Source organism: Salmo salar, chromosome ssa14, assembly GCF_905237065.1.
Source record: "Salmo salar chromosome ssa14, Ssal_v3.1, whole genome shotgun sequence".
NCBI classification, from domain to species: Eukaryota; Metazoa; Chordata; class Actinopteri; order Salmoniformes; family Salmonidae; genus Salmo; species Salmo salar.
The window spans coordinates 65,889,297-65,908,179 of NC_059455.1; the positions used below are offsets into that span (position 1 = coordinate 65,889,297).

Genomic DNA, 18,883 nt, shown 5'->3' on the forward strand with positions numbered 1-18,883 from the left:
ATGTATGTATGTATGTATGTGTGTGTGTGTGAAAACAATAGTGGTCCTTAAACAGAGCCTTGAGGAACACCGAAATTTACAGTTGATTTGTCAGAGGACAAACCATCCACAGAGACAAACTGATATCTTTCCGAAAGATAAGATCTGAACCATGCCAGAACTTGTCCGTGTAGACCAATTTGAGTTTCCAATCTCTCCAAAAGAATGTGGTGATCGATGGTATCAAAAGCAGGAGCACGAGGACAGATGCAGAGCCTAGGTCTGACGCCATTAAAAGGTCATTTACCACCTTCACAAGTGCAGCCTCAGTGCCATGATGGGGTCTAAAACCAGACTGAAATGTTTCGTATACATTGTTTGTCTTCACGAAGGCAGTGAGTTGCTGCGCAACAGCTTTTTAATTTTTTTTGAGAGGAATGGGAGATTCAATATAGGCTGATAGTTTTTTATATTTTCTGGGTCAAGGTTTGGCTTTTTCAAGAGAGGCTTTATTACTGCCACTTTTAGTGAGTTTGGTACACATCCGGTGGATAGAGAGCCGTTTATTATGTTCAACATAGGAGGGCCAAGCACAGGAAGCAGCTCTTTCAGTAGTTTAGTTGGAATAGGGTCCAGTATGCAGCTTGAAGGATTAGAGGCCATGATTATTTTCATCAATGTTTCAAGAGATACAGTATTAAAAAACTTGAGTGTCTCCCTTGATCCTAGGTCCTGGCAGTGTTGTGCAGACTCAGGACAACTGTGCTTTGGAGGAATACACAGATTTAAAGAGGAGTCCGTAATTTGCTTTCTAATGATCACGATCTTTTCGTCAAAGAAGTTGATGAATTTATCACTGCTGAAGTGAAAGCCATCCTCTCTTGGGGAATGCTGCTTTTTAGCTTTGCGACAGTATTAAAAATACATTTTGGATTGTTCTTATTTTCCTCAATTAAGTTGGAAAAATAGGATGAACGAGCAGCAGTGAGGACTCTTCGATACTGCACGGTACTATAATAATTTTGTAATTAATAGTACCCGCAAAACACCAGTCTCAACGTCAACAATGAAGAGGTGACTCCAGGATGCCATTGGAACACAGGAGTGATGGTTGCTGATGATGGACCTCTGTACGCCTTTGTAGATATTCCATAGAAAATCAGCCGTTTCCATCTACAATAGTGATTTAACAATGTCTACACTGTATTTCTGATCAATTTGCTGATATTTCAATGGACAAAATTTTTGCTTTTCTTTAATAAACAAGTGACCCCAAATTTTTGAACAGTACTGTATATTTTGCTCAAATATATGGTTTGTATTTTAGTGTATTTATACTTGGAATATAACTTTTCAACAGGAAAAGTAAAAACATCGCTGGAGTCTATTTTTTTACGCCCTATCGGACTCCCAATCACGGCCGGTTGTGATACAGCCTGGAATTTAACCAGGGTCTGTAGTGACGCCTCTAGCGCTGAGATGCAGAAGACAGACTGCGGATCTGACTTTTCTGGACCCCGCTTCCCGGCGGCTGGGGCTTTTGCGCATGTGCAGGATTCTCTACTTTACGCACATTCTCTGCGCTATTCGTAGAGAATCTCTTTAATTTCTCTCATTCAATCGTGATTCGTGAATGACGATTATTCTACATTTTCTGGTGAAACATCAATGCAGCATCTGCATATCAACCAGATGATGTTAATAAACTGTAGCATAGTCTACCTGTATTTAGTTTCAATCAAAGCACATATTTTGCCTAGTGGAGTGGAGGGTCCTGCACATGCGCAGAGGCTTCGGGAGCTTTAGCAGTCGGGAGGAAAGGTCCGGAAAAGTCAGATCCGCAGCCACTCCATTAAAAAGATCTGAAATCAAAATGACATACTTGAAAATGAATTCTCATTTCTCAGATTTTTATTTTAAGAAACTATTTGACAGGCATATTCCTCAGTTTGTAAACCTAACAGATTGATCTTAGACGGTGGGCGTTGGCCACATTGAATTGACATGAAATGTAGATGTGTGAATGTGGAACCATGTAGGAGAAAGTAAATTAATTGTGTTCTGTTATCTAGTCCTAAGTGATAGTGTTGACTTAGTGAATTGCATTATTGTAAACATGTTCATATTTATTTTCATAGTCTTGATTGGGAAGAGGACTCAAATGAATCAGCAGGTGACACACCACCCAGAGTCACACCAAGGAAAGAGAGCCAATCTGAGAGCGAGGTAAACTGTTCTGGTTCTCCAGAAGAACCATGGTTACCATGCAAAGGGTCACAGTCAACAAGGACATCAAGGTATTTACAAACTTTCATAATCCATCAGTGTTTCCGCTCATTTAGCTGCAGTCATCGATATTTGACTCGCTGCATTTTTCTATTATCAAGATACCTGCTGGTAACTCTTAACTTGTTAGCACAGGTCACGAGGTGTCCTAAGTATCTGTAGACTATGTGTGACTCTCATGACTAAAGAGACTTCATGCATAGTTTTTATTTTTACCCGTAGGAGTAAAATGTCTTTTTTCAGCACTTTCAACCAAAAATCTGAGATGGCCTGCCTGCCTGCCTGTGTAAATGAAGCCTAACAGATCTGAGACCATATTCAGCCTTAGATGTCTTAGAGCCAATATGCCTATAGAAAGTCTACACCCCCTTTCAACATTTCACCGTTTGTTGCCTAATAGCCTGGAATTAAAATACATTAAAATAGTGTTCCCATTGATCTACACATTCCACCCCACAACTTCCAAGTGAAAAATATATTCAGATAGATTTTTTTTTTTTTATCTATAAAAAAACGAAAGACTGAAATAGCTTAGTATGATAAGTGTCTACCCCCGTTGTGATAGTAATCCTACATTTTCTTGGGCGTAACCAATCACCTTCAAAATCACACACCAAGTTAATTGGCCTACACCTGTGTTAAATTGTAGTGATTCACATTATTTCAGCAGTTTTTGTATGTTCCTTCTGCTGGGTAGTGAATTGTAACCAAACACTCAACCATGAGCACCAAGGAGCTTTTAATAGAACTCTAGGACAAAGTGGTGGAAAGGCACAGGTTCCTTGAATATCACTTGGAGCACGGTCAAAACGATTATTAATAAATGGAAGGTGTATGGCACCACCCAGACCCTGTGTAGATCAGACCATGCCTCCAAACTGGATGACAGAGCAAGTAGGAAACTGATCAGAGAGAATACCAAGAGTCCAACGGCAGCTTTGAAAGAGCTACAGGCTTTTATGGCCAAGATTGGTCACAGTGTGCATGTTAAATCAAATTTTGTTGGTCACATACACATATTTAGCATATGTTATTGCGGGTGTAGCAATGCTTGTGTTCTTATCTCCAATAGTGCAGTAGTATCTAACAATACACACACATCTAAAAGTAAAATAATGGGAAAAAATATATATAGAAATATTATATTGAGAAAATGCCAGTGGCATTGACTAAAATACAGTAGAATAGAATACAGTATATACATATGAGTAAAGCAGTACGTAAACATATGAAAGTGACTAGTGTTCCATTATTAAAGTGGCCAGTTATTCCAAGTCTATGTATATAGGGCAGCAGCCTCTAAGGTGCAGGGTTGCATAACTGGGTGGAAGCCGGCTAGTGAAGGCTGTTTAACAGTCTGATGGCCTTGAGATAGAAGCTGTTTTTCAGTCTCTCGGTCCCAGCTTTGATGCCCCTGTACTAACCTCACCTTCTGGATGATAGCGGGGTGAACAGGCTTTGGCTCGGGTGGTTGATGTCCTTGATGATCTTTTTTGCCTTCCTGTGACATCTGTTGCTGTAGGTGTCCTGGAGGACGGGTAGTTTGCCCCTGGTGATGCGTTGGGCAGACTGCACCATCCGTTGCGGGTGGTGCAGTTGCCGTACCAGGCGGTGATTCAGCCTGACAGGATGCTAGCAATTGTGCATCTGTAAAAGTTTTAGGGGCATAGCCAAATTTCTTCAACCATGTGATTTGTAGAGGTGCTGTTGCGCCTTCTTCACCACACTGTCTGTGTGGGCGGACCATTTCAGATCGTCAGTGACGTGTACGCAGAGGAACTTGAAGCTTTCCACCTTCTCCACAGTGGTCCCGTCGATGTGGATAGGAGCGTGCTCCCTCTGCTGTTTCCTGAAGTCCACAATCAGCTCCTTTGTTTTGTTGACGTTGAGAGGTTATTTTCCTTGCCCACTTTGCCAGGGCCCTAACCTCCTCCCTGTAGGCTGTCTCGTCATTGTTGGTAATCAGGCCTACTACTTTTGTGTCGCCTGCAAACTTGATTATTGAGTTGGAGGCGTGCGTGGCCACGCAGTCATGGGTGAACAGGGAGTACAGGAGGGGGCTGATCACACACCCTTGTGGGGCCCCTGTGTTGAGGATCAGCGAAGTGGAGGCGTTGTATCCTACCTTCACCACCTGGGGGTGGCCCGTCTGGAAGTCCAGGACCCAGTTGCACAGGGTGGGGTTCAGACCCAGGGCCCGGAGCTTAATAATGAGCTTGGAGTGTACTTAAACCTGAATGTCGTCATTCCAGCCCCAGGCTGAAACACATTATCGCCTTTGTCAAGTGGCCGATCAAGGGACTGTGGGCTTAGGCGCGTGCACTGGCCGCCCCCGTCTTTGTGATTTTCCCTCTGTTTACCGAAAAGGAGATTCCCGGTCAGAATATTATCGCTTTTTTACGAGATAAATTGCATAAAAATTAATTTTAAACAGCGGTTGACATGCTTCGAAGTACGGTAATGGAATATTTCGATTTTTTTTTGTCACGAATTGCGCCATGCGCGCGACCCTGATTTACCATTTCGGATAGTTTCTGGAACGCACGAACAAAACGCCGCTATTCGGATATAACGATGGATTATTTTGGACCAAACCAACATTTGTTATTGAAGTAGCAGTCCTGGGAGTGCATTCTGACGAAGACAACAAAAGGTAATCAAACTTTTGTAATAGTAAATCTGATTTTGGTGAAGGCTAAACTTGCAGGGTGTCTAAATAGCTAGCCCGTGATGGCTGGGCTATGTACTTAGAATATTGCAAAGCTATTTTAAAATCGGACATATCGAGTGCATAGAGGAGTTCTGTATCTATAATTCTTAAAATAATTGTTATGCTTTTTGTGAACGTTTATCGTGAGTAATTTAGTAAATTGTTAGTAAATTGCCCGGAAGTTTGCGGGGGGTATGCTAGTTCTGAACGTCACATGCTAATGTAAAAAGCTGTTTTTTGATATAAATATGAACTTGATTGAACAAAACATGCATGTATTGTATAACATAATGTCCTAGGGTTGTCATCTGATGAAGATCATCAAAGGTTAGTGCTGCATTTAGCTGTCTTCTGGGTTTTTGTGACATTATATGCTAGCTTGAAAAATGGGTGTCTGATTATTTCTGGCTGGGTACTCTGCTGACATAATCTAATGTTTTGCTTTCATTGTAAAGCCTTTTTGAAATCGGACAGTGTGGTTAGATTAACGAGAGTCTTGTCATTAAATAGCTGTAAAATAGTCATATGTTTGAGAAATTGAAGTAATAGGATTTTTAAGGTATTTGAAAATCGCGCCACTGGATTACACTGGCTGTTGCGTAGGTGGGACGAATTCGTCCCGCCTAGCCCAGAGAGGTTAATGGTGGTCGGACCAATCTATGTGATGCTAGCCACAATAAGGATTATCCACAATAGTGGACTTTGCGGTTAGCCTTCAAAATAAAAGTATGTCATAGACAGTGATGCAAATGAATACAAATAGTAGAATCATGGCATAATTTAATAGATCATGCTAAACAAGGATTAAATGTTATATAAAATCAACAAAAGACAGTAATTGTTAATTTGACAATCTGTCACTGGATGTATTATACTTTAGAATTGCGTTTTGGGCATATTTATTTCACCGGTACAGCCTTACCTATGGATTGTGGATCACTGACATGGGGTGTCAGTGACACCGAGAACATTAGCATTGTAGCTGTTATTGCGGGACTATAAAACAACTGAATTGAGCCACATTTGTCAACCTATGTGTATTGAACACTATTCCTGAGGAATAACAATATTGCATGGATGTTTTGGAGTCTGATAACTCTGAGGAGGAAAAAATATATTGGGTATTGAGTAGACTGATACCCCATTTCATTGATCCCCAATCCTTAGGTAAAGCTGTACAGTGCAATATGAATGTCAATACACACAATAGGCTAACTGGGGAGGTGATTTCACACAAGTCACAGTCCCACGATAAGAGCTACAACGCTAATATTTGCGCAAACTCTTCACAGTTGTGTTCTGTGGGTGTCACCGAGTAGACTGATACCCCATTTCATTGCGTCACATTCCAACCCTGTTTAACATTATCTAGTCTAAATATGGTGTGATTCCAACAATTGTAACCTTCTGCATCACTTTCAAATAGGTACTTTTATTTTAAAGGCAAACTGCAAATTCCACTATTGTGCCTAATCCTTATTGGCTAGCTTCACAACACATAACCGGTCAGGTCGAGCCTCACTAGCCAGATGAAGCTAGCTGGCCGCTTATAACGTTAGCTTTGGGCAACAGGGTTAAGTAGCTGGCTGTTCAATTTCAATAGGCGAACAACAAGTGACTACCTAGCTAATACTTAAAAGGATTCCTAAATCATTGCTAACAATAGTGAAAATGACTGCAGTTTCTACTGGTCATTGTTTTCAGGCTGGTTGTATTGGTGCTATCTAGGTACCAAGCTAAAGCTAGTTAGCTACCTCAGAAATTGCGGTCGAACAAATAATGCTTTATTACCAACACGGTATTGTAAACACATAGTTCATGGCCGGTGTTTGCTTGTTTGTAGACTCTTTTTGTACAGCTTTGACAGTGCTACTGATATTAGTGGTGGCGTTTGGCTTGCACGTGCAAATTCAGATTTGTCAAATTTTAAAAGTGTATTTATCGTGTCTAATAGTGTTATCTTTTTTGATACCCAAAGATCCAAACGGCGTTCCATAGTATGTTGTGAAGCTAATAGCAGTGACACTATTACTGTGTAACTCCGGTAGGGCAACATCTGAACAGTAGCACACTTGGTAACGTTAGTGTGTACCGGTGCTCGACCAGTCGCTAAAGCCAACATCACCCACGACAGAATGGTTGATAGTCAAGGGCAATGAATTCCATTATCTTGACATTAATGGATTTCGCCTTTGAGTTGTCTTGATGAAATTTTCTTACTCTTTCAAATGACTGCTCGACTCGTTGACTGCTCGATCCACACAGAAGACATTGTGGGCTAGGTTAGGAATGCTATGTTGCACGTGTAGCGCTACATTTTACGTGGCGTCATTAGTCATGTGCCTAGTTTATATCGGTATGCATGTCAGCTTTGACATCGGTTTTTCACATCAGCGTTAAACTAGACACCGGGCCGATACCGATGTTGGCATTTTTAGCTAATATCGCCCGATTCCGATATGTCGTGCATCACTAGTAAACACTCCAGCCAGCTGGTCTGCGCATGCTCTGAAGACGAGGCTAGGGATGCCGTCTGGGCCGGCAGCCCTGCGAGGGTTAATACGCTTAAATGTCTTACTCACGTCGGCCACCGAGGAGAGCCCAAAGTCCTTGTTAGCGGGCGGTTTCACGGCGTTATCCTCAAAGCGGGCGAAGGTTTTTAGCTTGTCCTGAAGCAAGACGTCGGTGTCCGGAAGCAAGACATCGGTGTCCGCAACATGGCTGGTTTCCCCTTTGTAGTCTGTGATTGTCTGTAGACTCTGCCACATATGTCTCGTGTCTGAGCCGTTGAATTGCGACTCCACTTTGTCTCTGTACTGACGTTTTGCCTGTTTGATTGCCTTACGGAGGGAAAAACTACACTGTTTGTATTCGGCCGTATTCCCAGTTACCTTGACATGGTTAAATGCGGTGGTTCGCGCTTTCAGTTTTACGCGAATGCTGCCATCTATCCATGGTTTCTGGTTTGGGTATGTTCTAATAGTCACATTGTACCCAATCACCTATACACTTCCTAATGAACTCAGTCACCGTATCTGTGTATCTGTCGATGTCATTCTCGGAGGCTACCCGGAACATATCCCAGTCCACATTATCAAAACAATCTTGAAGCATGGATTCCGATTGGTCAGACCAGCGTTGAATAGACCTTAGCACGGGTACTTCCTTTGAGTTTCTGCCTATAGGAAGGGAGGAGTAAAATGGAGCCGTGATCAGATTTGCCAAAAGGAGGGCGAGGGCGGGGGAGGGCCTTTTAGGCATTTCGAAAAGTTGAGTAGCAATGTTTTTCCAGAGCGAATACTACAGTCAATGTGTTGGTAGAACTTCGGTAGTGTTTTCCTCAAATTTGCTTTGTTAAAATCCCCAGCTCCAATAAATGTGGCCTCAGGATATGTGGTTTCAAGTTGGCATAAAGTCCAGTGGAGTTCTTTGAGGGCTGTCGTGGTATCAGCTTGAGGGTGAATATATACAGCTGTGACTATAACCAAAGATAATTCTCTTGGAAGGTAATACGGTCGGCATTTGATTGAGGTATTTGAGGTATTCTAGGTCGGGTGAACAAAAGGACTGTATGTTGTCACAAACATGAGTAGTTAATCATGAAACATACACACCCTGCCTTTCTTCTTTCCAGTGAGTTCTTTATTCCTGTCTGTGCGATGTACTGAGAACCCAGCTGGCTGTATGGATGGGGACAGTATATCCCGGTGAAACTCTGTTTCACAGAAACATGGCTATGTTACAACCCCTGATGTCTCTCTGGAAGGAGATCCTCACCCGGAGCTCGTCTACTTTATTATCCAGAGACTGAACATTAGCGAGAAATATACTCGGAAGTGGTGGATGGTGTGCGCTAGGGCTGGGCGATATGGCCAAAATCTGTGATTTGCGACACAACACGAAGTCAGAAGTTTACATACACCTTAGCCAAATACATTTGAACTAAGTTTTTCACAATTTCTGACATTTAATCCTAGTAAAAGTTCCCTGTTTTAGGTCAGTTAGGATCACCACTTTATTTTAAGAATGTGAAATGTCAGAATGATAGTAGAGAGAATGATTTATTTCAGCTTTTATTTCTTTCATCCCATTCCCAGTGGGCCAGAAGTTTACATACACTCAATTAGTATTTGGTAGCATTGCATTTAAATTGTTTAACTTGGGTCAAACATTTTGGGTAGCCTTCCACAAGCTTCCCACAATAAGTTGGGTGAATTTTGGCCCACGCCTCCTGACAGAGCTGGTGTAACTGAGTCCGGTTTGTAGGCCTCCTTGCTCTTACACGCTTTTTCAGTTCTGCCCACAAATGTTCTATAGGATTGAGGTCAGGGCTTTGCGATGGCCACTCCAATACCTTGACTTTGTTGTCCTTAAGCCATTTTGCCACAACTTTGGAAGTATGCATGGGGTCATTGTCCATTTGGAAGACCCATTTGCGACCAAGATTTAACTTCCTGACTGATGTCTTGTGATGTTGCTTCAATATATTCATATAATTTGCCTGCCTCATGATGCCATCTATTTTTTGAAGTGTACCAGTCCCTCCTGCAGCAAAGCACCCCCACAATATGATGCTGCTGCCCCCGTTCTTCACGGTTGGGATGGTGTTCTTTGGCTTGCAAGCCTCCCCCTTTTCCCTCCAAACATAATGATGGTCATTATGTCCAAACAGTTCTATTTTTGTTTCATCAGACCAGAGGACATTTCTCCAAAAAGTACGATCTTTGTCCCCATGTGCAGTTGCAAACTGTTGTCTGGCTTTCTTATGGCGGTTTGAGCAGTGGCTTCATCCTTGCTGAGAGGACTTTCAGGTTATGTCGATATAGAACTCGTTTTACTGTGGATATAGATACTTTTGTACCGGTTTCCTCCAGCATCTTCACAAGGTCATTTGCTGTTGTTCTGGGATTGATTTGCAGTTTTTGCACCAAAGTACGTTCATCTCTAGGAGACAGAACGTTCATCTCTAGGAGACAGAACGTATCTCCTTCCTGAGCTGTATGATGGCTGCGTGGTCCCATGGTGTTTATACTTGCGTACAATTGTTTGTACAGATGAACGTCGTACCTTCAGGTGTTTGGAACGTGCTCCCAAGGATGAACCAGACATGTGGAGGTCTACAATTTTTTTTTTTCTGAGGTCTTGGCTGATTTCTTTTGATTTTCCCATGATGTCAAGCAAAGACGCAGAGTTTGAAGGTAGGCCTTGAAATGCATCCACAGGTACACCTCCAATTGACTCAAATGATGTCAATTAGCCTATCAGAAGCTTCTAAAGCCATGACATCATTTTCTGGAAATTTCCAAGTTGTTTAAAGGCCCAGTAAACTTTGTATGTATACTTCTGACCCACTGGAATTGTGATGCAGTGAATTATAAGTGAAATAATCTGTCTTAACAATTGTTGGAAAAAATGTCTTGATTGCAAAGCCTTACTGTGAAGCATGGTGGTGGCAGCATCATGTTGTGGGGCTGTTACTCACCCGGAAAATGAATGGAGCAAGAAAAGTCCTGCTGCCCTCAGCAAGAAAGCTATAGTTTAGCATGACAACGACCCGAAGCACACAGCCAAAGTTACAGTGGAGTGGCTCAGGACTAAAAAGGTAAATGTCCTTGAGTGTCCCAGTCAGAGCCCCGACCTAAATTATATCGAAAATTTGCTGTCCATCAACGCTCCCAAGGAACTTGACAGAGCTTGAACAGTTTTGTAAAAAATAATACATTGCCAAATCTAGGTGTGCAAAGTTGGTAGAGACATTTCCCAACAGACTCATAGCTGTAACTGCTACCAAAAGCGCAAAAACAAAAAGTTCCCTTAAGTGTGGAGTATGGTGAGTAGATAAGTGGGAAAAAAATCCCTATTTAAATGCATGCATCTCTGAGGCACTGACACAACAAAATTTGAAAAAAGTTAGTGGGTGTAGACTTTCTATAGGCACTGTTCTTGTCTTTTTAACCTTCAAGTTTTAAAGTGAATTGAAGTCCAATACCGATGGCATAGCTGTCGCTCAATTGGAAGTGTTGTACAAAACATGTTTACTGAATTGATAATTACTAATGTTTATTTTCATAGTGTTAAAACTGACGAAGATGATGCCCCACTGCTGAGCACCTTGCAGCCAGACCAACAGCGTAGCCCGTCAGTGAATTTGTCAACAAAGACCTATTCTCCACGTAAAAGAGTGCTGGCCTCACCCTCATTAAAGTGCAAAGTACCACGTCTCTCGACCCCAAGAAAAACCTCTCGCTTACCACACAGAACAACCGAGTCAGATCAGCCATGGAAAACCGAGGAACACCCTGATGAGGGTCCTCAACCTTTGAGATTTTGTCCATGCAGACCTCCTGGACCTCAAGTAGATCCCTCAGCCATGTACTCACCGTTAGACTTATTTCAAATGTTTTTTACCAAAGTCACGGTCAGAACCCTCTGCGACAATACAAATAGACAAGCGGCTAGAAATATTGGTAGGGGCAAAAAGTTTAAGTGGATAGATATAACTGTGAAGGAGTTTTACAAATTCATTGGATTGGTCTTCTTTACTGCTCTGGTTAAGACAAGAGCTATCAGTGATTACTGGATAACAAACTCCATCTTCTCGATTCCGTTTCCAGCTACTGTGATGAACAGGGATAGATACAGAATCATATCATGGAACATTCACATGAGTGATCCTGATGAGGACGCTGTCAATGACAGTAAAAAGGGCACACCTGAATATGATAGGCTATTTCATCTCAAACCATTAATGAATGACATTCGTCATGCCTGCATGTCCTGTTTCCACCCACATAGAAACCTGGCTGTAGATGAACGGATGGTGGCATCAAAAGCAAGAAATGGGTTGATTGAATATATCAAGTCAAAGCCCACTAAATTTGGCTTTAAGATTTTTGTGTTAGCTGACTCCAGCAACGGCTATACAGTGGACTATGCTGTGTATATCGGCAAGAACACGTTTCCTGTTGGCTTTGGAATTTGTCACGATTCAGTGATGTCCCTCGTAAGGCCCTCTGTTCTTGGCTCAGGTTACCATGTGTACCTTGACAACTACTTCTCCAGCCCAAAATTATTCAAGGACTTATTTGACATGAAAATGGGAGCGTGTGGTACCATGAGGGAAGGCAGATTGGGCTTCCCAAGATCAGAAGAAAATGCGCTGACCAAGAAATCCCCAAGAGGATCTTTACGGTGGATAAGGGAGGGCTCCCTGCTCTTTGTGAAGTGGAAGGATGCCCGGGAAGTGTCGATGGGTACCACTATTCATCAAGCGTATGGAGGGGAGACGATAAAAAGGAAACGCAAGAATAAGGATGGCAAATGGTCTCATGAGTCAATTCCAGTACCCACCCCAATTCTAGAATACAATAAAAACATGGGAGGTGTTGACTTATCTGACCAACTGATTACTTACTTCTCAGCCCACCGCAAAACAATGAAGTGGTACCGAACATTGTTCTACCATTTTGTGGACATAGCGACTACTAACAGCTACATCATTCACAAGGATCTGTGTAAAGTGAACAAGCTGCAGCCCATGACCCACAAAGAATTCACGCAAGCGCTCGTGGCCCAGCTCTGCGAGGTGTCCATTGAGACTCAGTCCAAGCCGACGAACACTGGACATACACCTGTCCCGATCAAGCCTGTGGCAGACAAAAGCAAGAGAAGCTCTGCAGGACGAAAGCGCTGCGAACTCTGCAAGAAATCGGGACACTCCAAAGACACTCCCTGGAAGTGCAATGAGTGTGGCGTACCACTCTGTGTCATTCCAGACAGAAATTGCTTTCATGATTGGCACAACTTTGAGGGAATGGCCCCAGTTGAGTATCAGTCTTCTGACTCTTGAGTAAAGCTGTAAGACTTGTGCAGCTATATCCTATCCATCGCAGATGAGTGCTGTTGGATCTGTTGCCTTATTGCACATTTTTGTGTATTTCAACAAAATGCTGCTCATTTTCAATTTTTTATTTATTTATTTATTATTATTATTTTGTACCTTTTATTTAACTAGGCAAGTCAGTTATGAACAAATTCTTATTTTCAATGACGGCCTAGGAACAGTGGGTTAACTGCCTGTTCAGGGGCAGAACGAAAGATTTGTACCTTGTCAGCTCAGGGATTTGAACTTGCAACCTTTCGGTTACTAGTCCAACGCTCTAACCACTTTGACTTTTGATAGGAGTAATACTGTTGTGTTGTTTTTCCAAGATAATGGATACCAGGCCATAAATTTGTCAATAGGGAAAAGGTTAAATATATGGTTTTTGGGATGTACTATTTGTAAATAACTTGTTATTAACTTGTGCTGGTTTTATTCAGCAATATTGTGTTCTGGTATTCTAGTGTGTCATTAAATCCTGCATGACTGTGTGCACACAACTTCACACCATCGCCTTCCGTTTGATCACGATTATCTTTATCAGATTACATGGCCTGACTTTTTCCACTGTTATGTAATAGCTCAATTTGAGTCAAGTGAAGGTGTTTTAAAATGTACTGTACTGGTCAATGATGTGGATTTGAAACATATTGCAACCCTATGGCTCATAATGTGGTGAGGCTACTATGACTAACAATGTATTTTCAGATGTGAAAGAATCAACCTCAAAATAACCCAGCTTTTCTCGCTTTGTTTTACTGTCATTATATATTTTTTTAAATGTACTTCATGCTAGAGTAGTTATTAGAAGAAACTTCCTTTACGATGAACCAACCTTGTATATTATTTGTTGAGTTTCTCTTTTCTACTGTGTAGTAATGGTTATTTTGTTTTACCAAAAGGTTCTACTCCAAAATACCACTCCACCCACATGCACGCACGCATGCATGCACGTAGATCAACGGAGTGAAGCTTGTAGTAAGCCTTTGGGAATCCCCGGTGTCTGATGCACGCCGTTTGGTGCTACACAGACCCGGTGGCGATCGCGAGACAGAGGAGACCCTGTCTGTCCTTCTGAGTTTTGATGCAGAACGTTTGCCTGATGAAGTCATGCTAGGAGGGAGATTCTGAGGTGTGAGAAGTGTGCAGGAGGGAGGGTATGGGTACAGCCATCACTGGTACAGAGTGACCCGAACAGTTTGTGCTTTAGTAAGGTTTGCTTCTTGGTGTTTATTGCTGTGGTCATTAATTGTACCACACAGATGGAAAGGAAATCCCAGAAGATTGAATTGGTAGGAGCAGCAGTAGAGATGTTTTTGGGTATCAGAGATTTTAGTGCAGAAGAGCTAGAGGTGGTTTTGAGATAAGGGTGTAGGATCTGTTGGGGCCAAAGTAGTGGGAAGGGGTGTTGGGGATAGTGGTATTGTGTGTGTGTGTATATGTGTATGTGTATGTGTGTATATATATATATATATATATATATATATATATATTTTTTTTTTAAGGGTTGTTAGATGGTGGTACAATTTTCCTTGTATTTAATATTTTACAAATGTGCAATGCACTTTCCAAACTGAAAGGCAGCAATATGCAACAAAGCATCTAGTCTGAAGGAAAGCCACACAAAGAAAACAGAAATATGAACAAAGAAATCAAGATTACTGTTCTCCTTGCATCATGATATAATGATGGCAGCACAAGCGTGGATTTCTTATTCTTCAAAATATGAGTCCCCTGAAAAGACATGTTAAACTTGGGGAATATCGATTATTTATATTTTTGCACTCCAGTGCAGTAGAACGGTTTTTCTAAAACATTGCTACCACCTTTGGAAAAAAATAAGTTGATCATTTGTTGAATTCATACCATTTCTTTTTAAAAAGATAACACAAACACTGGTATGTTGTGTAGGCTATATTTAAAGAAATACATTTTTGATAAAACACATGTTATTGGAATTACTCAATAGATACCTCAAAAATGTTATTGGTCTCTGTATTAAATGGGTTTAATACAGAGTGCTGCTGGTGACTCCTTATTCCATTCACGGCAGTGCAATACACAATGCATGGTCTTTACTAACCAAATATGGTTCGTTTTGGAGGGGGACTGTGTTGCATGGCCTGCTGCTGGCTTTTAACCCCGCCCTCTCCATAGCCCCAATAAAATAAATAAACTGTACATGGGATACTTATTAGCTTGTAGAGAGAACTTTTATACCTGTCTCAGATACAGTGGGGTGGGATATACTCAGTGGCTCTCTACTAACCAAATGTGTAGTTTTCAACGAATAGTTGAACCAAGTCATATTTCAGGTAGGTAGAAAAGGCCTCTATACAAGTTGATATGTGTCCCATGTAGTCAATTACAGTGTATTGCATTGAGGACTATGGAGGGCAAATCCTTGAAAGTTTGTGAATTTGAGAGAAAAAAAATCAAGGCCTTGAAAGTTTTTGGAAATAGACAAATAGACATGGGTTGTTGAAAGTGCTTGAATTTATATATTTTGTGCAAGAATAGAAATTGAAGTTCTTTTAGATTTTTTTTAACTTAACGTCAGTAATAGGCTACGTTCCGCTGTCTGCATGTGTCTCCTGCTGTCTTTGCATCCTTGTTTCACACGCCACCTGCCTCGAGAGAGTGCGACGGTCACGTGCGTGCAAGAGTGATTGAAGTCGAATAAATCAGGTTAAACAGCGCAAACAAGCTAACGTTAAGTGAACCTTCAGCTATATCCCTGGAAAATGTAAATTCTTCGACTCGTGGCTCACCAAAAACTGTCTTGTTAAAGAACCGCAGGACATCCATATGGCCCGATGCAGAGCCTGCAGCAAATCAATAGAAATTTACATTTTACATTTACGTCATTTAGCAGACGCTCTTATCCAGAGCGACTTACAAATTGGTGCATTCACCTTATGATATCCAGTGGAACAACCACTTTACAATAGTACATCTATATCTATTTTTTGGGGGGGGGGGGTTAGAAGGATTACTATATCCTATCCCAGGTATTTGTCGCTATATTTAGCGAGTATTCAGACCCCTCTAGCAACAAATTTTCAAAAAATTGACTTGCGACAAATCTAGCGACTTTTTCTGGTTTTATTGGAGACTGACTATCTTTTTTACTCTTCTCAACGAGCAGCAGGTGCTGCCGTGGGCCCCACCCCGTCCCAAAGCACTCACAGGTGGCCAAGTCCTCGCGCAGCAGTCCCTCCCAGCTGCAGTTAGAGCAGAAGATGTTCACCCCTTCGCGTCCAGACTGCAAATGAATCGCGCATGCGGGAAGCCGCCGCTGGCTGATGTAAATGTAACATGTTCTTTGTCTAAAATAAATCACTACACAAAAATAAATCACTGCTTTTGACTCACACAGCCTCAGTCACTTACTCACCTTGTTCACTGTGTGTGTGCCTCTGTGACATAAGCTAAACATCTAGCTGGCTAGCTCATCATGTCTCAGTCTAAACTGTACACTCAAAAATACAGAAAGGAGTGGGATTCAAACCCTGAATTCAAAGGCTGGTTGAAGCCGTTTATTGGAGATGATACACGGGCATACTGCCTGTATTGTAAGGCTGATTTCTTCGCTAAACTTGGTGATGTAAAAAAACACATGACAACTCAAAAGGCAAAGCCTTATAACAGTTCCACCCAAAACAAGCTGCCATTTATGGTAAAAACAATTGACTCTGCAAAAAAGACTGAGGCCACCATGGCATTAGCTATCGCTGAACACTGTTCCATGCTGGCATGTGATCACATTGGAGAAGCATGTAGAGCTGCTTTCTCAGACTCCACTGCTGCTACCCACTTCAAAATGCACAGGACAAAGTGCACATACATGATTAATGGTGTTCTAGCACCATACTTTCTGAAAAAGTTGGTCGCAGATGTGGGTGACCAGCGTTTCAGCCTCCTCCTCGATGAGTCCACGGATGTAAGTGTTTCTAAGTACCTGGGGGTTGTGATAAGGTACTTTAGTGATACCAAAGCAGACAATTGTATCAACATTTCTGGGGCTTGTTGAGTTGGAGGGAGATGCCATATCTATAGCCTGTGCTGTTGTGGCTTTCCTCGAAGTGTTGTCTTAATTAAAAGAGAAACTCCTGGGGATAGGGACTGACAATGCCTCTGTTATGACGGTGATTAACAATGGGGTCCATATAGTGCTGAAGGAGGAGTATGGCCTCAAATATCTGGTTCTTATTCGATGTGTGTGCCACTCTGCAGCTTGCTCATTTGTAGTTCTATACATATTTAGGGTGTTTTTTAGGGTGTCTCCCACAATGTTATTCCTCTCTCCTACAGCGTCCATCACAATTACATGCACATGGCCAATTATGCAAATTAGGCGATGACGTCGTTTAGCAACTTCTAGCGACTTTTAGGACAGCCAATAGCTACTTTCCTTACTGAGGAGTTGGCAACACTGCACACAGGACGGCACTCCGCAAGTTCAAAGCAGGTAGGTCCTACCCCTGGTAACATGTAGAGAGGAATACTACAACCATACTTAGTTACTAACGTTAATTATTTTGCTAGATTATTCCTTCTCTTCGTGGTTGGGTAAATTAACTTTAACGTTACACAATTATTCGGTCAAATTAACGTTTGCTATGTTGTTAGCTAACGTTATCTAGATGTCTCAGTCAGTTTTTCTACAGAATCGAACCTGTCAATATAGAGCTAGCTAGGTAACGTTAGCCAACTTGCGGCAAGCACAGTTGGTCAGTGAACATTTTAAAATAAATGACAGTTTGCTAACGTTAGCTGAAAGTTTACATTTAGTTAAAGGACGTTCACTAGAGTTGTTAGTGACAACGTTTCATGACTAATGCTAGCTAACGTTAGCCAGCTAGCTAGTCATTCATTAGACTTGGACACTTATTTTCTTACAGCTCCCACTCTATTGAACTATAATGGAAAAGTCATCGTCATCTACATCACCACTTAGACAATCTTCTACAACTACCACATTCACCACAAGACAGCCCTTCATTACTGGCGTTCCCAAAGAGGAGTTTCACTACTCTTTCCACTGTAGTGAAGGCATGGGTGTGGGTTTACAAACTTTCACCTGTAACATGGAATTATTTTTAGGAAAATGTTATGTTTGATTTCATATTCTCTCTCTGTGACACACACACAGGCTAGAAACAAATAATAAGTGTTTGATTTCAATCTTTTTTTAAACTTTTTTTTTTACTCTTAGGTGTGGTGTTCTCAGCGACGTTCCCAGACAGTGCAATATTCAAGACCTTTGCATGCGGGGCAACAAAGTCTAGCTATGTGTACATGCATGGCTTGGCTCCTCATTTCAAGCACTTGTTGTCCAAAAAAACTCTACTGGGGAGGAAGACTATGTACTTCTCTTTGATGAGAGCCTTAACAGAAAAAACAGTCAAAGCAGTGTGACTTTCACGTCCGTTTATCAAATCAAATTTTATTAGTCACATGCGCCGAATACGACAGGTGTAGACCTTACAGTGAAATGCTTACTTACAAGCCCCTAACCGACAGTGCAGTTTAAAAAAATACAGATAAGAATAAGAGATAAAAGTAACAAGTAATTAAAGAGGAGCAGTAAAAGATAACAATGTACTGGCACCACCTGTATATAGAGTCAATGTGCGGGGGCACTGGTTAGTTGAGGTAGTATGTACATGTAGGTAGAGTTAACTTCTTACATCTAGGCCCTAGCCAATATCCAATGGAACAGCGTGGCGCGAAATACAAAAACCTAAAAAATCCAATAATTTCAATTTCTCAAACATACGACTATTTTAGACCATTTTAAAGATACACTTCTCCTTAATCCAACCACATTGTCCGATTTCAAAAAGGCTTTACAGCGAAAGCAAAACATTAGATGATGTTAGGAGAGTACATAGACCAAAATAACCACATAGCCATTTTCCAAGCAAGCATATATGTCAATAAAACCCAAAACACAGCTAAATGAAGCACTAACCTTTGACGATCTTCATCAGATGACACTCCTAGGACATTGTTATACAATA

General features: G+C 41.5%; 1 protein-coding gene across 3 annotated transcripts in view; it reads left to right on the forward strand.

Annotated features, from left to right (window-relative positions):
• Positions 1 to 18,883, forward strand: part of LOC106569918 (piggyBac transposable element-derived protein 4) — a 29,014-nt gene that overhangs the window by 2,651 nt on the left and 7,480 nt on the right. The window contains exons 2-3 of one of the 3 annotated variants that reach the window (XM_014141651.2): positions 2,118 to 2,276; positions 11,048 to 16,231. In XM_014141651.2, coding sequence (XP_013997126.1) covers positions 2,118 to 2,276; positions 11,048 to 12,824 — 1,936 coding nt within the window. In that variant the 3' untranslated portion in view covers positions 12,825 to 16,231. Of the gene's footprint in view, positions 1 to 2,117; positions 2,277 to 11,047; positions 16,232 to 18,883 lie in introns of those variants that run through there. The other 2 variants (XM_014141654.2, XR_006758888.1) reach the window with 2 other exon arrangements.